This window comes from Rhinatrema bivittatum, chromosome 2 (assembly GCF_901001135.1).
Source record: "Rhinatrema bivittatum chromosome 2, aRhiBiv1.1, whole genome shotgun sequence".
Lineage (NCBI taxonomy): Eukaryota > Metazoa > Chordata > Amphibia > Gymnophiona > Rhinatrematidae > Rhinatrema > Rhinatrema bivittatum.
The window spans coordinates 61,386,972-61,406,816 of record NC_042616.1 but is presented as its reverse complement, the minus strand read 5'-3'; the positions used below and the strand labels follow the sequence as shown (position 1 = coordinate 61,406,816).

The following is a 19,845-nucleotide window of genomic DNA, read 5'->3' as shown; positions in this document are numbered from 1 at the left end:
CCCCAACCTAAATTCCCTAGCTTTAACTTCATCGAAATTGATGAAGTAATAAATAGATTACAGATTTTGCCGGAAATAAAAAAGGTTTCTGTCATACGATTACAAAAAGAAAGGTAGCCCAGTAAAGAAGCAAACTCCAGCCCATCCAGTGGGAGTTTGCGCAACACCAGTCTGAACTGCAGTCTCTGTTCATTGCTTGCTAGTGCCCCTTGGTTCAGGTATTCCACGACAGGCTTGGGGTACTTCATTAACTTGCAGGCAGCGTGTGTACCTCTATTTAAAAAGGCCCTACTAAGGTTGGCTTTTATCCTAGCTTTTTTCAGGACCCCCACAATAAAAAGCTGCAATAACAAAAAAATGGCTACTCATACTTTCTGAACAGTGTTATTAAAAACATTTCCTACCTAACATCAGAGAGGTGAATCTCATTGTTTCTGTGTAACCTGGGGCAGTTGGCTACAGCCCATCCATGCTGGATCTGCCAACCACTAAAAGGGGAGACCCAACAGCCAATTTGTCTGTTGGTCTTCCTTAGTCCATGATTCCACAATTTTACATGCTTTCTGATCAGAATTTGAACGTACCACACAGGACACCTGCCAAATCTGTAGTGCCCCTCTTTTTTACAGCATACTTTTGGCAAGAAAGTGCCACTATTAGCCCACCTACTCAAAGAGTCCTGAAAAAAAGCCAGGATGAAAGCTAACCTTAGTAGGGCCTTTTTAAATAGAGATACACACGCTGCCATCAAGGTGCGTCATAGCTGTTGCCATACTGGTGTGGGTCACCATTTGAATGTAGTGCCCTTTTAAAGGCATTTTTGATGATTTCTTTTGGATAACCTCTTTGTTGAAAATGTTCTGCCATTTCGTCTGCTTTTTGAGTATTATCCTCCTGCATGGTACATATTCATATTCATCAAAGGTGAAACATTTGTCAGACACGTAGCTTTTGATTTAAATGAAGTAAATGGAAAAACTCTCACATAGGTGTAGAGCATCGTTTTCAATTTTTTATTTTATTTTTCCCAGGAATTTATCAGTGTTAATTATGACAAACACAAAAATGGGAGAAATCAGTGGGGAAAAATGACATCATTTTCTGGTATACATAATTTGGTTTTTGTTGTAATAAGCACTGAGATTCCCGGGGAAATTTAAAAAAATTGAAAATGAAGGCCCCTGTATATAGGACATTCCAGTCTGTGAGTTTATGGTAAATACTAGAAAGAAGGTGTTTGCATAATTGAAGGTGAACCGAATTTGAATTACAAGCACTGGAGATTCCAAACTTGGATCCTCAGGATTCACAGTTGGATGCTCAAACCCATACGAGTTTCCAGAAACTTAATTAAAGCAAAAGGGAATGATCCAGGGGTTATCTATGAGTTTGTGCACCCTGGGAAACTGCAAGTAGGTTAGAGTAGAACCATTCACACATGAAGGCTAACGCTTGTCATTACTGCTCTCTCTACAACGACTCACTTCCTGACAGACTAAATACTATTGCTCTGTTGATTGACTTTAACACTTTGTCATTTGCTGCTGTTATGTATGAATGTTTATCCATTTATTTTATTCAATTTCTTCTCAGGATATGTCTTTTCCTATTCAGCAAGTGAAGTTCAGAATTAAAGAGACGGTGTGCCAGAAGTCAGAGTTAGGAAACATTGAAGAATGTGACTTCAAAGAGAATGGGGTAAATATAATTTATACTGCAGTACTCAGGAAAAGCCAGATTATGAGTAAAATATGATTAATTAAAACATGTACAGACAAATAAGTGATGTTACAGAGGGGTTAGCAGGTAAGGTTTGTGTTTTTTGCAGATAATACTAAGATCGGCAATAGAGTGGACACTTCCTGAAGAGTAAACAAAATGAGGTGTGATCTAAGAAAGCTTGAGGAGTGTCAAGCCCTTAGCAGCTAAGATTCATTGCTAGAAAAGTATAGTCATGCATTTAAAGATAAATTTTCAAAGAATTGTGTGCACACAAATTAGAGGTGTGCGCAAATAGTGCATATTTGTGCAAATGCTATTTTATAAACTTCAAACATACACGTGCAAGTAATGGTGCATGAATACATTTGCTCGTATAAAAAAGGGGCGGGTAAGGTGCGTTCCAGGGTGTGACCAACATTTACGTGTAAACCTTTTTTTCGGATTGCCATTAGTTCTAAAGGCACCCAAAAGAATTTAACAAGGGGACTGTCTCCACTCTTGTTCCCCTCTCCTTTGTCCCCAAGGTGTTCATTATTTTCTGTGAAGGGAAATTAACCTTCTGGGCCCAGGCAGTAGTGATAATCCAGGTAAGGGGTGTCACCATAGCTCTTTGGGACAGGTACACTTACAAACCAGGCTGGACGCACTGGATAGGTGTTCAAATTAAAGAAGAGAAGATTTGATGTGATTTGGAATGAGAAAAGGTACACAAAGAAGAGATTTGTACAATGTACTCTCGCCCTAGTTTGATGCACTCTCTACCTAGCTGCGCAAGCTAGGGCAAGAATACATTGTACAAATCTCATCTTTGTGTACTTTTCCTCACTCCAAATCACATCAAATCTTTCCTGATGTGTACTGTGCTGTTCGTACCTCTAACCGTGCATGTAAAACTGCCCCCCCCCCCCCCAAACCCTAGACCACCACCAAAACCTCACCTCGAGTTATTAGATGACCCTCCTACTGATTCACAATATCTATCGTGAATCCCATTTCAGGCTTAGCGCACAGCTTAACAACAGGAAAAACAGTGTAGTTATTTCCAGCATTATAACATGCAACATTAAACACCCCTCATTTTCCTAAACCCTGCCCCTCCTCTTTGACTAAATTTTAGAAATTTGCATACACATCGCGAGATGCGAAAAATAATGCATGCGTTATGGCGATAACACCCTAACACATTTTGATGAATGACCCTATCAGAGAGCACAGGTGACCCACCTCCTTCCCTTCTGAAATCAAACTACATCTGCCCTAACTTCATCTAGGCTAGCCCCCCCCCCGCTGTGCTTAAGGGACTCCCTGTTCCAGATAAACTTGAGGGGAGGCACTGTATCGAATGGTATGCCCCTTTGCAGTTGTCTACCCAAGGGCAAGGGACTAAGGCCATACGCATATAAGTTGCTATTTTATAACCTGCGAAAGGATGAGCATTCATATGTTACCTGCATATATTTACACCTGCTAATTATCTGGTGTGAGAATAAAATTCTTTACATTAAAATACTGATTGGGTGAGGGGGAGTTCAGGCTGAAGAACCAGGAGGGTCTTGATATGACCTACAGATAGACTGGGCAAACTTGTGGACCAATTGGTAAGACTGGTAATTTCCTTTGAGTGCACATATTACAAAATCCAATTTATTTGTTTCCAACAAGTTTTATTACACCTGAATCAGGAACCCATGCTAGTCAGATTCCAACCAGATAAAACAACTTAAACATGTAATAAAAAATAAAACACAATGCAATATTTTAAAATAACATTCACAATTTAAAAGCATTCCGTGCTGATGCTAAACAAAGACAGCACTAGTTTCAGAGATTGTGATTTCTTAAACATAAAAGCTTTCAGCCGATTACGAAATATGGTTATTTCCTCAATGGCTCCCAAGGAATCAGGCAAAGCATTCCAGAGAATGGGACCAATCCCTTGGAAAGCATGATTGCAAGTTTCCACTAAATGTGCTGCCTTTACAGAGGGAACTTCCAATAAAAGTTTGCCTTGAGAGCGTAATTTACAAATACACAAATACTTTTTTTTTTTTTTTTTTAGTAAGGTTACTAAATAAGTTGGTTCCCCAAATTTTAAATCTTTAAAAATGACTGTTAAAATTTTAAATTCAATTCACTTATTAACAGGCAGCCAAGTATGTGGGTAATAGCTACGTGCTAACAAAAATATGCAAGTTAAATCTCCATGATTAAAATAGGGAGCACAAATACTTTCATATAGGAGGTTTGCGCCACATATCTGGATATATTTTGACTTCCCCAGTTAAGTGGTGACTTTGCTGCCTCTTAGCTGGATAAGTTGAGAAAGCAACAAGGAAGGCTGTCTAACAAAGCCGTTGGGGCAACAAAAGGAGGATTAGAAGCCAATATGTCCAAATTCCGATCTAATCCTCCTTTTCTTAGCTGGATAAGTCTCAAAACCAACTACTTATCTGGCTAAGTAATACAGCTGGATAAATGTTAAAACACTATTATTCCAGTTATGTTTAAAATACATGCTGCCTATCTTTTAGATATGTGAACATGTTGGGTAGATTTAAGCATATTCTATTTTGTGTGTACACATTTGTCCCACACGATAGAAAATACATCCAATTGTGCATGCAAGCCCATCTGTGTGTGTTCATCTACGTGCTTGTGCACATATTAAAAGTTATCCTTCCTGGATGAAGAAATCCAAGAAATGCTGATATGCACCAAACAGGACTCGTGACTGGAAAAACGAGTCAACGGAGGACTTCCAGCTTCCTGGTATATCCCAGGGCCTGAGTTTGCAAGGAAGGCATCTGACGTCATCATGTTGATGAGTCTTCTTCTGAGAACACCTTTAAAAGTAGGTCACAAAACAGGTCCTGGCACTAAATTTGAATTCAACGAAAAAGGAAATGAGTTAGAAGTTAAAACTGTCTCATCAGGAATCTATTGATAATTTAAGAAGGAAGTCATAACTTGAAAGAGAAGGTTTCCTTTTATGGCATGGGCCAAGGGTCTCTTGCCCGCTACAGCTATGGCCTGTGTCAGGAGAGAGAATTCTTTGTGGGCAACACGGCTTTGGTGTATTGAGGTGGGGAAGTGGTGGCTGACTTCTGCAAGGAGTCCCCAGGACTGTAACACCTCTGCTTCCATTCCCTCTTGCTCATGGAAGCCCCGCAACTTTTCCTCCAGAATATTTACTGTAGGGATGACCCCCACCCAGAGTGGTGCTTTTGAAATTCAAATCCTTCGTGACATCCTTGAAGGGCTTCAGAACTTGTACCAGCTGCCTCATTGCTACCCAATCATGCCCCAGATGGCAATACATACCTACCTGTTTCCAAAGGCAGATCATGAATGGGTATCTACCGTCTTCCTGAGAAACTAAGCAAGAGATGAAGGAGAGACATAACCAGAAGGTGAGAAGAGGAGGTCATTCCTTCCTCTGACGAAGTGGACCAGATGTTCAGGGGTGGGGTGAGTCCCAGAATAAGCGTGCCTCAGAATATCCCTTGAAGTGTAGTAGTCCCGGGAGCCTGCACTGGAGAAGATGGAGTGAAATTTGTAAGGCAGGTGGAAGACCACGGGAGTGTGAGCAGTTCATGTAAATAGGAATTGTATTTGGTCTCCATTGGATGTGAATGTTGATATGGGTTTGCTAAATGGCGAGTACCTGTCCTTTAAAAAAGATGGTAATGTGGTTCTAATTCAGAGGAATGTGAGGGGGTAGAACATTCATTCAGACTGGTCCATGAAACAGACGTTGTGTGAGAAAAGGTATAGCCGAGAAGGAATGTGCCCTTATTTTCCTAAGTAAATTGGGATTTTATATGACTCTGACTGTTTGGAAGCCCATGAAGTGCTGATTTATTCAGTTATTCAAAGTGTAACCTGCTTCACATCCATGTGCATAGTTGCCGGCTGGTTCGTCCAGAAAAAATGTATCAGTTTGGAACTTTGAAATTTGGTGTCTGCCACACTTCTTTGGGTAGCACTGGGGTGAAGCCTGGGCTCAGAGTTCATGGAGGTAATCTCCCTGTCCAATCAGTGACAGAAGAGAATGGAGTCATACACGAATCCTGCTTTGCTACTAAGGTCGATTTTACCATCTACATGGCCAGACTTAGAACCCACCAAACAAATTTGGAAGAGATGGCCCTTAAACAATAGGAAAATCCTATTCTATCATTTTAAGTACCCCGTCAGGGGGTTACACTGGATTATGAGACTTTGATTCATCACAATAAGGCCCTAGACTTGAACCCTGTGAGCTAGGAACAGCAGTGGAGGAAGGAGGGCTCCATTTCTGAACAGCGCCTCCACTGAGGTTGCTGGAATGGCCATCCCCCTGCTACTTATAAAAGCAGGCTGTAGCAATTCTAGATGTGGCGGTTTGGGTAAGAGTTAGAGAGAGCAGGAGTGTTCTCCATGAGTTGTTCTCTTGCTTGGGTACTGGCTTACACAGCCTGAGCCGATACCCTAGTGGAAAGGGAATCAGTGCCTGCCTGGGTGCTGGCTCTGTTTTTGATTAAGATTTTCAGTTGTTTTCGCCTTTTCTGGTTTGTTTTTTTTTTCCTGTGAAAGCCCTGGTACCCCTGGCTGGAGGAATTCAAGGCCTCCGTCAGCTAGGTTAGTTCAGAAGGTAATGAAAATTTCATATGGTGAGTCGCTGCAGGAGGATTCCAGACCTCTTACCCAAAGACTGCAGACAACAGACAAGCCCAATTTCACTTGTGGGAGTCAATTAGCAGGTGTAAAAGTGTATGAATAAGTTTAGTAATGTATATGCATATATCATTGGCAAAACAGCATCTACTGCATTTACTTCTGAAGCCTGCCCAGAACATCCGTAGACCACCTCTTTTATTCTCTGGTAATATATACCCACAAACCTGAAAATACACACTCTCGATATTTATAAAATAACATGTACATGCATATATGCTACTTACATGCATATATGCTATTTTTATGCACGGAACCCCTTTGAAAATTCACTCCTATGCCTTTAAAAGGGAAAATGAAGCACAGAGCTGTACATTTCTGAAAATTAAGCTAAAAGTTATCTTTAAAAAAAGTTCCTAGCACTAGTTCCCCACTCCTACCAGCAGCTTATTTATAAACTGTTGGAAATTAAAGTAAGCCTAAAGGGATCAGAGTCCAGACCTACTACCTTATGGGGGTCATTTCTACAGAACCTATATTAATGCATATGTATCAACAATCCACTGTCTGTGCCCTTTCAATCTCTTTTAGAAACTATATATTGAAAATAGCCAAACCATTTTAAAATACAACAATCTTTATTTTTCTGAATTAAGCACGTACCATAGCTTCTCTACTTCAGTCTGCATATACATGCATCAATGTTTTTGCAGGTAGCAAGGTTAATGCTTTCTCATTTTGCAGTAATGCTAATATACCATGTGCAGAAATACTGCATGGTAGAAAAGGAAGCACCCCTCAAAGAAAATCTAGTGACATCTGAACTAATTTAATAGAAATTTGTGACAAGTAGAGTTATAATTTGTTTCTCTCTGGCAGCTGATAAAAGACTGTACAGCATTCTTCACGGAACAGAACATCAGCACAACCTGCATTGCAGAGGTAGGTCTATGCTTTAAAGAAACAGCTTTGTTGTGCCTATGGATTAGGACAAGGAATCAGGTCTGGCCTGACAGACGAGCAGTGGGGGCATTGCTCCCTAAGGGCCTGATTTCCAAAAGCATTTTCACGTGTCAAACTGGGTTTGACACGTGCAAATGCATGTTACCCGTGTAAGTGGGATTTTGAAAATTGCTACAGTACATGCCTTTGAACTGTTCATAGGTTTTGCTTGCGTAAGTGCACTTTGTGCGTGTAAATGTACTGTGCCGCCTCCCCTCCCTCCCTCCCCACTACATATATACACACACGCACACACCCCTACCCCCCGATCCTCTGCCTCCAGATCTTGCCAGCAGAATACATATAACTCCTTGCTTGAGCAGCAGTGTTTCCAAGTCCTTTCAAGGGGATGAGAGTGTAGGTGCTACGAGGGACTGGCTGCATAGAAAAGGTTATGGAGAGGGTTTAAAAGCAGAAAGGAGACACTTAAAAGCAGGAGTATTGCACGCTGTTAAACCTTTCCTCCTCCAATGAGTGTGCCTGGCAAAGGAAAGAGAAGAAGGGCAGCCCATGAGAAGCTGACTATAATTCTTCTACGCTGTTTCTTTTCAGGAGGCCTTAAAGCCACTTTTTTGAACCCTGGGAGCAGTGCGTAACTTCAAAGAAAAGTTACCAGTCCAGGCACCTGTCAAAAGTGTAGACCTAAGGCCAATGAAGGGCTGTTTATTTATATAAGCAATAGATGGCAAAGCGACTGAAAGGCAAGAACTGGTGGTTCATGTTTGTGTTGTTGTCAGGATCTGCCAGCAGGAGGAAGCAGGAGCGGATTGTAGGAAAATATTGTCCTGGGGGATTTTCTTTTTCAAAACGGGCCCACGGATAATATCTCTGATAACCTTGTGAGTTTTCTGTGCAGCACATGTTTCAACAACTCCCAAAAGCATGCCAAGCCAACCCTTGAGAGGCCCATCATGTGACTTGGAACCAAAATCTCTCTATCGTAAATTTCACATTTTTTCCTAAATAACTAAGAAGTAGAGCATACCGTTGACCAGGGATGAGCAAACTGATCTTCAGTCCCTCTTCCATCCATTCAATTGGTGGCCCCATACCCATTTGATTAAATCTTTCATGTGTATATATATATATATATATATACACACATATATCCTGGATTTGTGACCTGATGTTGCCAACCAACCTGCTCTTACATCAGTTGCCAAGCAATAAGGCAATTACACTACCAACCAGTGGCTCAGACACACTTGCCTCCACTTCTCTGGTCCCCTCAACAATGCATTCCCATTGAGCATGTGATACAGAGTCTGCTGCTTTTATAGTTATGGTTCTCCAGGCTCGGCTCTGCCTAGGGGAGGGAGGACCAAAAGTAATCCATGCTGCTGGCTTCTTCTGGGGTTAAAAAAAGAAAATTTGGCCATGGCTGAGATTGCTGCAGCTAACACTGGGAGCACCGAGGATGTGACTCCCAGGTCTACTGCCCAGGAGAGAAGGGTTAGGTCGGCCATCATAGTTGGTGATTCGATTATTAGAAAAGTAGACAGCTGGGTGGCTGGTGGGCATGAGGATCGCCTGGTAACATGCCTACCTGGTGCGAAGGTGGCGGACCTCACGCATCACCTAGATAGGATTCTAGACCGTGCTGCGGAGGAGCCGGCTGTCATGGTATATGTGGGCACCAACGACATAGGAAAATGTGGGAGGGAGGTTCTGGAAGCCAAATTTAGGCTCTTAGGTAGAAAGCTTAAATCCAGAACCTCCAGGATAGCATTCTCTGAAATGCTCCCTGTTCCACACGCAGGTCCCCAGAAGATCACCTTGCTGGTGGCTGAAAGGAATAAGTAAGTTCTGCTTGGGAAATGTTTTAAAAGTATTGGGGAGTAGTAAACTATTAGGGTATATTAATTAGTGTGTTTGTTTTTTAAATAGTCAGTAAGACAGCTTATAAACAGAAGTTAGTGTTTGTTTTTTAAATAGTGTTTGTTTTTTTAAAAGTCAGTAAAGCAGCTAATAAACAAGTTACTGCGTTTGTTTTCCCAACCTTCCCACTCACTCCTAGCTCATCCTTTAACTTATAGGCAGGAGTCACTTTCACAAAAAACAAAACAAAAGAAAAAAAATCAGCCCTAACACTTCACTTCATGAATACCCCACACCTTTTTGAGAGTTTGATCATTCCCTTGTAGGCCACTATCAGATATATAGTGAATACATTAATACATTTAAAGGACCCTAATTAGACACATTCCTACTCCCATAGCAACTTAAAACTTAACTATGAACTGAACAAATTTGAGATGAAGGCAGCAGTCCAGCAGCTAGAGGGGGGTCTCCCAGTCTTTTGCATCGAGTGTCACATGTATGATTTTTTACCCGCCGGCGAGAAATTGTATGTGTGCATCCGATGCAAAAAGCTCCTGTCTCTCAGAGAACAAGTCCAATCTCTGGAGGCTAGAGTGGCAGACCTGGAGGAGCTGAGGCAGACAGAGAGATATACAGATGAGACCTTCAGGCACATAATAGCCAAGTCCTGACTTCAGACTTGCAGCCCTGGTGCTGCTTTGGAGGAAGAAGGTCTCATGATTGGAAAGCATCAACCTGGTGCAACAGGAAAGGATCCTGGAGCAAGGACCTGCTCTCCAGGTGATGCATTGTCCTTTCGCACCGAGGATATCTCCCCAAGGCCTACTGCCCAGAAGGGAAAGGTTAGGTCGGCTGTCATAGTTGGTGATTCGATTATTAGGAATGTAGACAGTTGGGTGGCTGGTGGGCGTGAGGATCACCTGTTAACATGCCTACCTGGTGCAAAGGTGGCGGACTTCTCACAACACCTAGAAAGGATTTTAGACAGTGCTGGGGAGGAGCCGGCTATCGTGGTACATGTGGGCACCAACGACATAGGAAAATGTGGGAGGGAGGTTCTGGAAGCTAAATTTAGGTTCTTAGGTAGAAAGCTGAAATCCAGAACCTCCAGGATAGCATTCTCTGAAATGTTCCCTGTTCCACCAGCAGGTCCTCAGATGCAGGCAGAGCTCCAGAATCTCAATGCGTGGATGAGACGATGGTGCAGGGAAGAGGGATTCAATTTTATAAGGAACTGGGGAACCTTTTGGGGAAGGGGAAGTCTTTTCTGAAGGGATGGGCTCTACCTTAACCAGGGTGGAACCAAGCTGCTGGCGCTAACTTAGATGAAAGAATTAGAATGTATAGCAGTGAATGATGACACAGACTTAATTGGCATCTCAGAGACGTGGTGGAAGGAGGACAACCAATGGGACAGTGCTATTCCGAGGTACAAATTATATCGCAATGACAGAGAGGAGCATCTGGGAGGCGCTTTACGACCGGGATGGCATAGAGTCCAACAGGATAAAGATCCTGCATGAAACTAATTGCACAATCAAATCTTTATGGGTAGAAATCCCTTGTGTGTTGGGGAAAAGTATAGTGATAGGAGTATACTACCGTCCATCTGGCCAAGACGGTGAGATGGATAGTTAAATGCTAAGAGAAATTAGGGAAGCCAGCCAAATTGGTAGTGCAGTAATAATGAGAGATTTCAATTACCCCAATATTGACTGGGTAAATGTAACATCAGGTCATGCTAGAGAGATAAAGTTACTGGATGGAATAAATGACAGTTTTATGGAGCAATCTGTTCTGGAACCGACGAGAGAGGGAGCAATTTTAGATATAATTCTTAGTGGAGCACAGATTTTGGAGAGGGCGGTAACAGTGGTGGGGTCACTTGGCGATAGTGATCATAATTCCTTTTGGACTATGCTTCTTTAATTATTTTTTGGCCTTTATCTTCCTTCCAGCTCTTAAGCTTCCCAAGTTTTTACTCCTTGTTAAATGTAACTTTATCTTATTCTCTTTTCTTGTTAATTACTTTTATTTATTGCTTCTGTTATACCCTTGTTTTATGTAAACCGATCCGATATGGTTTATTTACTATGAAGGTCGGTATAAAAAAGTGTTAAATAAATAAATAAATAAATAAATAAATAAATAATATGATCAAATTTGAATTAATGACAGGAAGGGGGACAGTAAGTAAATTTATGGCTCTAGCACTAAACTTTCAAAAGGGAAACTTTGATAAAATGAGAAAAATAGAAAAAACTGAAAGGAGCAGTTACAAATGTAAAAAGCATGCAAGAGGCTTGGTCATTGTTAAAAAATACCATCCTTGAAGCATAGTCCAGATGTATTCCACACATTAAGAAACGTGGTAGGAAGGCAAAATGATTTCCGACATGGTTAAAAGGTGAGGTGAAAGAGGCTATTTTAGAATTGGAAGAAGGATCCAACAGAAGAAAATAGGATAAAGCATAAGCAAGTTAAATGTAAGACATTGATAAGACAGGCCAAGAGAGAATTTGAAAAGAAGTTGGCCATAGAGGCAAAAACTCACAGTAAAAACGTTTTTCTAATATATCCAAAGCAGAAAGCCTGCGAGGGAGTCAGTTGGACCATTAGATGATCGAGGGGTTTCAGAGGCACTTAGAGAAGATAAGGCCATCATGGAAAGATTAAACGATTTCTTTGTTTCGGTGTTTACTGAAGAGGATGTTGGGGAGATATCTGTACCGGAGAAGGTTTTCATGGGTAATGATTCAGATGAACTGAACCAAATCACAGTGAACCTAGAAAATGTGGTAGGCCTGATTGACAACTGAAGAGTAGTAAATCACCTGGACCAGATGGTATACACCCTAGGGTTCTGAAGGAACTAAAAGATGACATTTCAAATCTATTAGTTAAAATTTGTAACCAATCATTAAAATCATCCATTGTACCTGAAGACTGGAAGGTGGCTAATTAAACCCCAGTATTTAAAAAGGGCTCCAGGAGTGATCCGGGAAAACAGACTGGTTAGCCTGACTTCACAGCCAGGAAAAATAGTGGAAAGTGTTCTAAACATCAAAATCACAGAACATATAGAAAGACATGGTTTAATGGAACAAACTCAGCATGGCTTTACCCAAGGCAAGTCTTGCCTCACAAAGCTGCTTCACTTTTTTGAAGGAGTTAATAAACATGTGGATAAAGGTGAACCGGTAGATGTAGTATATTTGGATTTTCAGAAGGCGTTTGACAAAGTTCCTCATGAGAGGCTTCTAGGAAAAGTAAAAAGTCATGGGATAGGTAGCAATGTCCTTTCGTGGATTGCAAACTGGGTAAAAGACAGGAAACAGAGAGTAGGATTAAATGGACAATTTTCTCAGTAGAAGGGAGTGGACAGTGGAGTGCCTCAGGGATCTGTATTGGGACCCTTAGTTTTCAATATATTTATAAATGATCTGGAAAGAAATATGACGAGTGAGATAATCAAATTTGCAGATGACACAAAATTGTTCAGAGTAGTTAAATCACAAGCAGATTGTGATAAATTGCAGGAAGACCTTGTGAGACTGGAAAATTGGGCATCCAAATGGCAGATGAAATTTAATGTGGATAAGTGCAAGGTGATGCATATAGGGAAAAATAACCCATGCTATAATTACACAATGTTGGGTTCCATATTAGGTGCTACAACCCAAGAAAGAGATGTAGGGGTCATAGTGGATAACGCATTGAAATCGTCGGTTCAGTGTGCTGCGGCAGTCAAAAAAGCAAACAGAACGTTGGGAATTATTAGAAAGGGAATGGTGAATAAAACGGAAAATATCATAATGCCTCTGTATTGCTCCATGGTGAGACCGCACCTTGAATACTGTGTACAATTCTGGTTGCCGCATCTCAAAAAAGATATAATTGCGATGGAGAAGGTACAGAGAAGGGCTACCAAAATGATAAGGGGAATGGAACAGCTCCCCTATGAGGAAAGACTAAAGAGGTTAGGACTTTTCAGCTTGGAGAAGAGACGGCTGAGGTGGGATATGATAGAGATGTTTAAAATCATGAGAGGTCTAGAACGGGTAGATGTGAATTGGTTATTTACTCTTTCGGATAGTAGAAAGACTAGGGGGCACTCCATGAAGTTAGCATGGAGCACATTTAAAACTAATCGGAGAAAGTTCTTTTTTACTCAACGCACAATTAAACTCTGGAATTTGTAGCCAGAGGATGTGGTTAGTGCAATAAGTCTAGCTGTGTTTAAAAAAGGATTGGATAAGTTCTTGGAGGAAAAGTCCATTACCTGCTATTAAGTTCACTTAGAGAATAGCCACTGCCATTAGCAAAGGTAACATGGAATAGACTTAGTTTTTGGGTACTTGCCAGGTTCTAATGGCCTGGATTGGCCACTGTTGGAAACAGGATGCTGGGCTTGATGGACACTTGGTCTGACCCAGTATGGCATTTTCTTATGTTCTTATGACTTTGTGAGACTGGAAAATTGGGCATCCAAATGGCAGATGAAATTTAATGTTGATAACTACAAGTTAATGCATATAGGGAAAAATAACCCATTCTGTAGTTACATGATGTTAGGTTCCATATTAGGAGCTACCACCCAGGAAAGAGATCTAGGCGTCATAGTAGATAATACATTGAAATTATTGGCTCAGTGAGCCTGGATTAGTCACTGTTGGAGACAGGATGCTGGGCTTGATGGGCCCTTGGTCTGACCCAGTATGGTAATTTCTTATGTTTTTAAGACTGGGAACATCTACTGTCCAAAGCAGCACAGTTTGAGATGGAATCCTGCTTTCTCACACAAAGCCAGTGCAGCCAGGGCTGGTGCATGAGTATAAGGCACCCTAGATGAACCTTACAGCCTTGCACCCTCCCCACACACATTTATAGATTATGTTTAGCAGATTCTAAATGAAAAAGATATTCAAAGTAGAGTCTTCTGAGGTAAAAAAATATCATGTACAGCATAATGTAAATTATATTTATGTTGCGCCCATGCATCGCAGACAGCTGCACCCTCTCTGTCTCACCTCTTTTCTTTCTCTTTCCTCTCCTCTGGGCAAGATGCCTCCCTCCTCCTCTCTCCGCCGACCTCTCCTGTGTCCCCGGACCGGCATGGGCGATTGCGTTTGCCCACGTGCATGCCGCCCTCGCTTTTGAATACGTCATGGCAGGAACCTCAGGGGTGTCCCCACCGCATGACTTCACTACCTCCAGGTACTTAACCTCTGATCTCCAATCCAGCTATAAGTTAGAAAGGATTCGCTCCAGCTAATTTCGACTTCCTTCAGAGACGTTCGCTCTGAGTCTCGCTCCTATAAACGCTCTGGGATTACGCTGGCTACACCAGGGCGTTCTAGGTACCCGCTCCTCGGAGCCCTTATTTGCTCTTACCTACCCTTCAGGGTTATGCTGTTCCAGCAAGGATGCTCAGGGTACCCACTCCTCAGGGGTCTTGCTTTGCTCCTGTTTACTCTCCAGGTTTCCCAGCTCATCAGGACCCAAGGTATCGGCTCCCCAGGCCCTTGCACTCGCCTGCCTTCCTTCTGGGTTAACCTGCATCTATAAAGGATATCTTGGCTCTGGCGCTCTGGGCCTTGTATCATCTCTACCTCCAAGCTACGGAGGCCACCTCTCCTACAACAATCAGACTTCGTGAGTACCTTCTCTCTTCAGCCTCTCTGCCTTGTCTCACCACAGAATAAATTTTCGGTGTGCTCTGCTCTGCGGACCACTACCAGATCTACCATCGCTGACTATGTCATCTGTGACTGGGTTCTCAGCCTACTCCGCTCCATGGGCCACTACCGGATCCTTCACTTCCAGCTTCTTGTGAGACCTTCTCTGCACTTGATGCAACTCAGTGCTTGGACTGAACTTATTCATCCGAGACCTACTCCACTGACTGAGGAACACAGCCCGCTCCTCGGGCATTGCCTATTGCTGTATAATATTGCTGTGGTCTTTACTGTAGAGGCAGCCTATTGCTGTGTTTTCCCCATGGGGCTCCTCCCTGTGGGAGGAGTCATCAATACAGCAACCAAGGGTCCACAAACATGTCAAACTTACAACAATTTATATGCACTGCAGTGGTGCCAACCAGAAATACCTGCAAACAAAAAAGATACTTGGAGCTCATATACATGTTGGGTGTGGGCTTGGCCCTCAGAAAGCCTTGAGTAAACTGAATTACAATTACAATATAGCAAACTTCCCATACCAAAACAGCACTAATTGCTAGCACTTAAACAGTAACAACCCTACTTATGAAAAGGCAACACTGGAATTATTACACCAGCCCTAAAATACCAATACATCTCCTATCAGCAAAACAGAAGAAAGGTATCTATAGCAATCTACACAGATACTACATGCTAGCAGAATACCTCATATTGGTCACATGTGCAGAACAAAGAAAGACCTCACCAAACACAGAATAAAGAGACCATAAAGTATAAAAATAAATGTACAGACCAAAACTGAACAGGAAACCTCAAAAAAACATTCTGTATGCATTTTTTTTTTATTTTCCAAACCAAAATGTTGTGTCCGTCGGTTCCTGACACCCTCTCTCCGCCCTCCATAACTCTTTGGCGCCTCCCTCTTCGTCCGTGGGAAGATTGGCTGCTGCAGCATCCTCCTGCCGAGGCCCTCCGGCGTCCCTGGACTGGCTAGTTGCTGCAAACCGCCATGTTTCCTGGAGGCCTAGAAGCGCGCGCGCGGCCCTGATTGAAGTACCGGCGATGGCACGAACCTCGGGGGTGTCCCCCGAAGATGACGTCACCCGTGACGGATATTTAAGGTCTTAGAATTTGCTAACAGATTGAGTTAGCAAGAATAAGGATAAGGATTCGTTCTATCTACGCTATTCTGCCTCCTCAGACTAACCAGGAGTACCCGCTCCTCGGGGGCCTCACTCTTTCTCTTAGTTTGTAGATTGCAGTCTGGAACCGGTACTCGCTTCTCGAGGGCCCTTGTTTCTGGACTTCCTTCGAATTCACTTCTGCCTGGAAGTCATCACTGCCTACTACATCTGTGAGTTACCATCTCTCTCTCAGAGCTTTTCCTGGAACAGGTACTCGCTCCTCAAGGGCCTATACATTCCAGCTCCTGGGCTTCTATGAGACATTGTGTGAGTGTTCCATCTGGTTCGGTATATGAACTCTGCATACCGTGCCTACTCACTAAATTTCAGTTTCTCTACAGCTGAGCCTCCAGGGATCACTGCTCCAGTAGCTGAGGGACTACAGCCCAGCCGGGCATTTCCAGCTCACTACTGCCACCTCTGGTGGTTGAGTATACTGTCTAATAAAAGAACTAGTGTGTGTCTGTCTCCATACTCTGAGCCTGACCAGTGGTCCCTCCCAGGATCTTCCCCCAGGGGCATGGTCATCTGCCACCGGTCCAAGGAGCCACCCACAACACTCCGAATACATCAGATTGCTAACTCCTATCTGATTGCTCCTCCCAACAGATAGCAGGTATACAACAGATTGCTAACTCAACAACTCCGTTCATAACAGATTGCTAACTCCTATCTGATTGCTCCTCCCAACAGATAGCAGGTTCCCAACAGATTGCTACTCCCTAGCAGTCTCCAGCAACTCCATTCACAACAGATTGCTAACTCCCTAGCAGTCTGCCAACACTGTTCACAGCATTGAATAAAATATTTCAAATGGGTACCGCCTGGCGCAGTAGATGCAGCGATCACTACATTTGCAGAATTGGTTGGAAGGAACAGTTTTCATCCCAAGAGGGCAGCTCTGAAAGCACATAGCAATCAAACTAAGGAAGAACATCAAGCCTTACAGGACCTACAGGCAAACTGTAGGTCCAGCTGATAAGGAAGGTTCGGTCGTAGAGCAAGACATTGAGAATTATATCACAGAAGCGGATCGTTAACTCAATGATATTATGTTTTATCAAAAGCTATGCATTGACCCTACCAAGCAGATCAAAGATTCTATTGACTCTTTAGTAGACACAGATCTAGAAGCAGGTTGGATCACCATGAAGGAATCTAATTTTCTCAAAGTACCACACCCTGTTTTATCTAGTCCCAGGTACATAAATCCTTAGTAAAACCAACTGGACACCCCTTAGTCTCCTCTAAGGGATCATTATTAGAACCCCTCTCACAGTTTGTGGATAGGTTTTTGAGAAAACACATACCACAGATACTATCATATATACTGGACTTGGTGCATATAATATCACTGCTACAGGATTACCACGGTTTTTTGGAGGTTGTATATTTGGTTACAATTAATATTACAGCCCTTTACACCAACATTCCCCAACAGGAAGCTTTAAAAATAATGGAACATACGTCATCTATAGACGAGGACATTAGTAGAGTACCAAGAGACTTTATAGTCAGCTGGCATCCATAGCATTATTTAATAACTTCTTTAGTTTTCAAGGCATTTGTACCAGCAAATTAAAGGCACTGCTATGGGGGCCACAATAGGTCCTGATTTAGCCAACTTGTGCGAGAGTTCGAAAAACAGTGGTTACCAGTGACTCCATTTAGGAGCAATTTATATCTTTGGAAATGGTTCATAGATGACATCTTTATGATATGGCATGATAAGGAGGAAGATCTACTTAGGATTATGGGGTGGCTGAACACATGTAGTCAACATTTACAGTTTTTCTTTTAATTATAGTCAATGAGATGTGTCTTTTTTAGACATCAAGATTTCACTTGTTAATGGAAGTTGTGAATTCACCATTTTCCGCAAAGAAACAGATCGAAACACACTATTACATTATTCAAATTTTCACCCAGCACATCTCATAAACAACCTACCAGTGGACCAATGTCTTCAATTGAGACGGTTATGTTCCTCACTGGAGGAGTTTCAAGATAAATCAGAAGATATGACACAGTGCTTTTCTGAGAGAGGATATCCAATGAAAATCATTAGAAGAGCCCACAAAAGAGCCAGATGGGCTGTTATTAAAGAAGACAGCACTCAGCAGAATAGAAGCTGCTATGTGTGTTACCTTTTACCCTACATACACAGTGCCTTAAAAACAGCATAAGAAAATATTGGCCAATATTAAGTCTACACCCTGAGCTTCAGAATCTATCGGTCTTTACATTGAAGAAGGCCACAAATCTTCGGGATTTAATCATACACTCTAATCTTCAACGCCGCCCTCGACGCCCTGCAGCCGCGAATCCATGCCCACAAATCGGCCCGCCTGCACCCGGCAGCCAATCCGGCAAGGCCCTGAGGCTTTTAAATTTCATTCAGTCCGGCGCCGCGCGCCGAAGGAGCGCCACAAAGGGGCCTGCCCCTTTGTGGCGCCCCTTCGTGCAGCCCCCAGTGCAGCCCTGCACCCTTCTCGCTCAGCTCTCCCTAGGGCTACTCGGCTCATGTCACCTATTCAACCACAGAAGATTCAGAGACAGGAATTCGACAACGAATCCAGGAACACATGACCATCAAAAACCCAACAGGTACTCGAACTAGCAGAAAGAATACAACCACCCACTGCACGAAGTCCATTGTCACATTAGCTCAAACCTTAAAACCTAACTATCACAAACAACAGTTCCGCTTCCTGCTGATACTTCAGAATCCTTACAGCCTCTCCTCTCTCCCAAACTCTCTCATCCATCTCATTATAGACAGCATCTACTTCCAGCTTGAGCTTCTAAGATTTTTTCTCCCGGGCTTCTCTTTCAATAACTCCCAGAAGAAATGCAAAACCAATACATCCCTATCAGACACCACCGTCTCCTTCACAACATGTCACCTGTGCAAGAACTACCAATTAGAAATCCCAGATCTCTCATTCCAATCATGATCACTCCTCTAACACAGTTCCTAGGGCTAACTATGCTCTCAGTAACACTGGTCAATGCACAATCTCTGACAAAAAAGACGCATATCCTCAACGACTACCTCTTGGACTGTAACCCTGATATCTGCGCCATTACAGAAACTTGGCTAAAAAACTCAGACATTGCTCTAATTAACCAACTACCCAATCACAAATACGATTTCTTCTCAATCCCCAGACACAAAAAAAGAGGGGGTGGCCTGCTCCTAGCCACAAAGAAAGAATTCAGACTAACACTTCATCCTATCAAGTTAAAATCTACAATTGAACTTGGATTTTTTAAATCGAATCACTTTCAAATCCTACTAGTCTACGCTCCCCCAGGAATCCTAGAAGCAGACTCCTCACCCCTTACAGAAACCATCGTGAAACACATCAACACAGATTTTCCTACCATAATTTTGGGAGATTTTAACTTACACTTTGATGCCTCTCCACACTCATCCAATTGTGAAGCATTCCTCACCACCCTTAGCGCTATGGGATTCACCCAGATTATCAACAATCCAACTCACAAAGCAGGACACACATTGGATCTTATTTTCATCAATGCTAATTTCCTCTGCTCTATTGATCCTACATGTACCCCCATTCCCTGGTCAGACCATTTCCTGATAACTACAACCCTCTCCACCAAGATACAATCTTCAACTGTTCAACACCTCTCCACCATTCACTTCAGGAAATCTTGCGCTTCAGAAATTCTCAGCAAGCAGCTCACCAAGGAACTCACAAACCTAGACACATCCAACCCCAATTCAGCTGTGTTATCCTGGCATAAGATCA

The 19,845-nt window shown here is 42.5% G+C and overlaps 1 protein-coding gene across 1 annotated transcript in view; it reads left to right on the top strand.

The window, feature by feature from the left end:
* Nucleotides 1-19,845, top strand: part of LOC115084012 (cathelicidin-related peptide Na_CRAMP-like) — a 53,487-nt gene that overhangs the window by 10,507 nt on the left and 23,135 nt on the right. Inside the window, exons 2-3 of the mRNA XM_029588264.1 lie at nucleotides 1,594-1,698; nucleotides 7,258-7,320. Coding sequence (XP_029444124.1) covers nucleotides 1,594-1,698; nucleotides 7,258-7,320 — 168 coding nt within the window. The remainder of the gene's footprint in view (nucleotides 1-1,593; nucleotides 1,699-7,257; nucleotides 7,321-19,845) is intronic.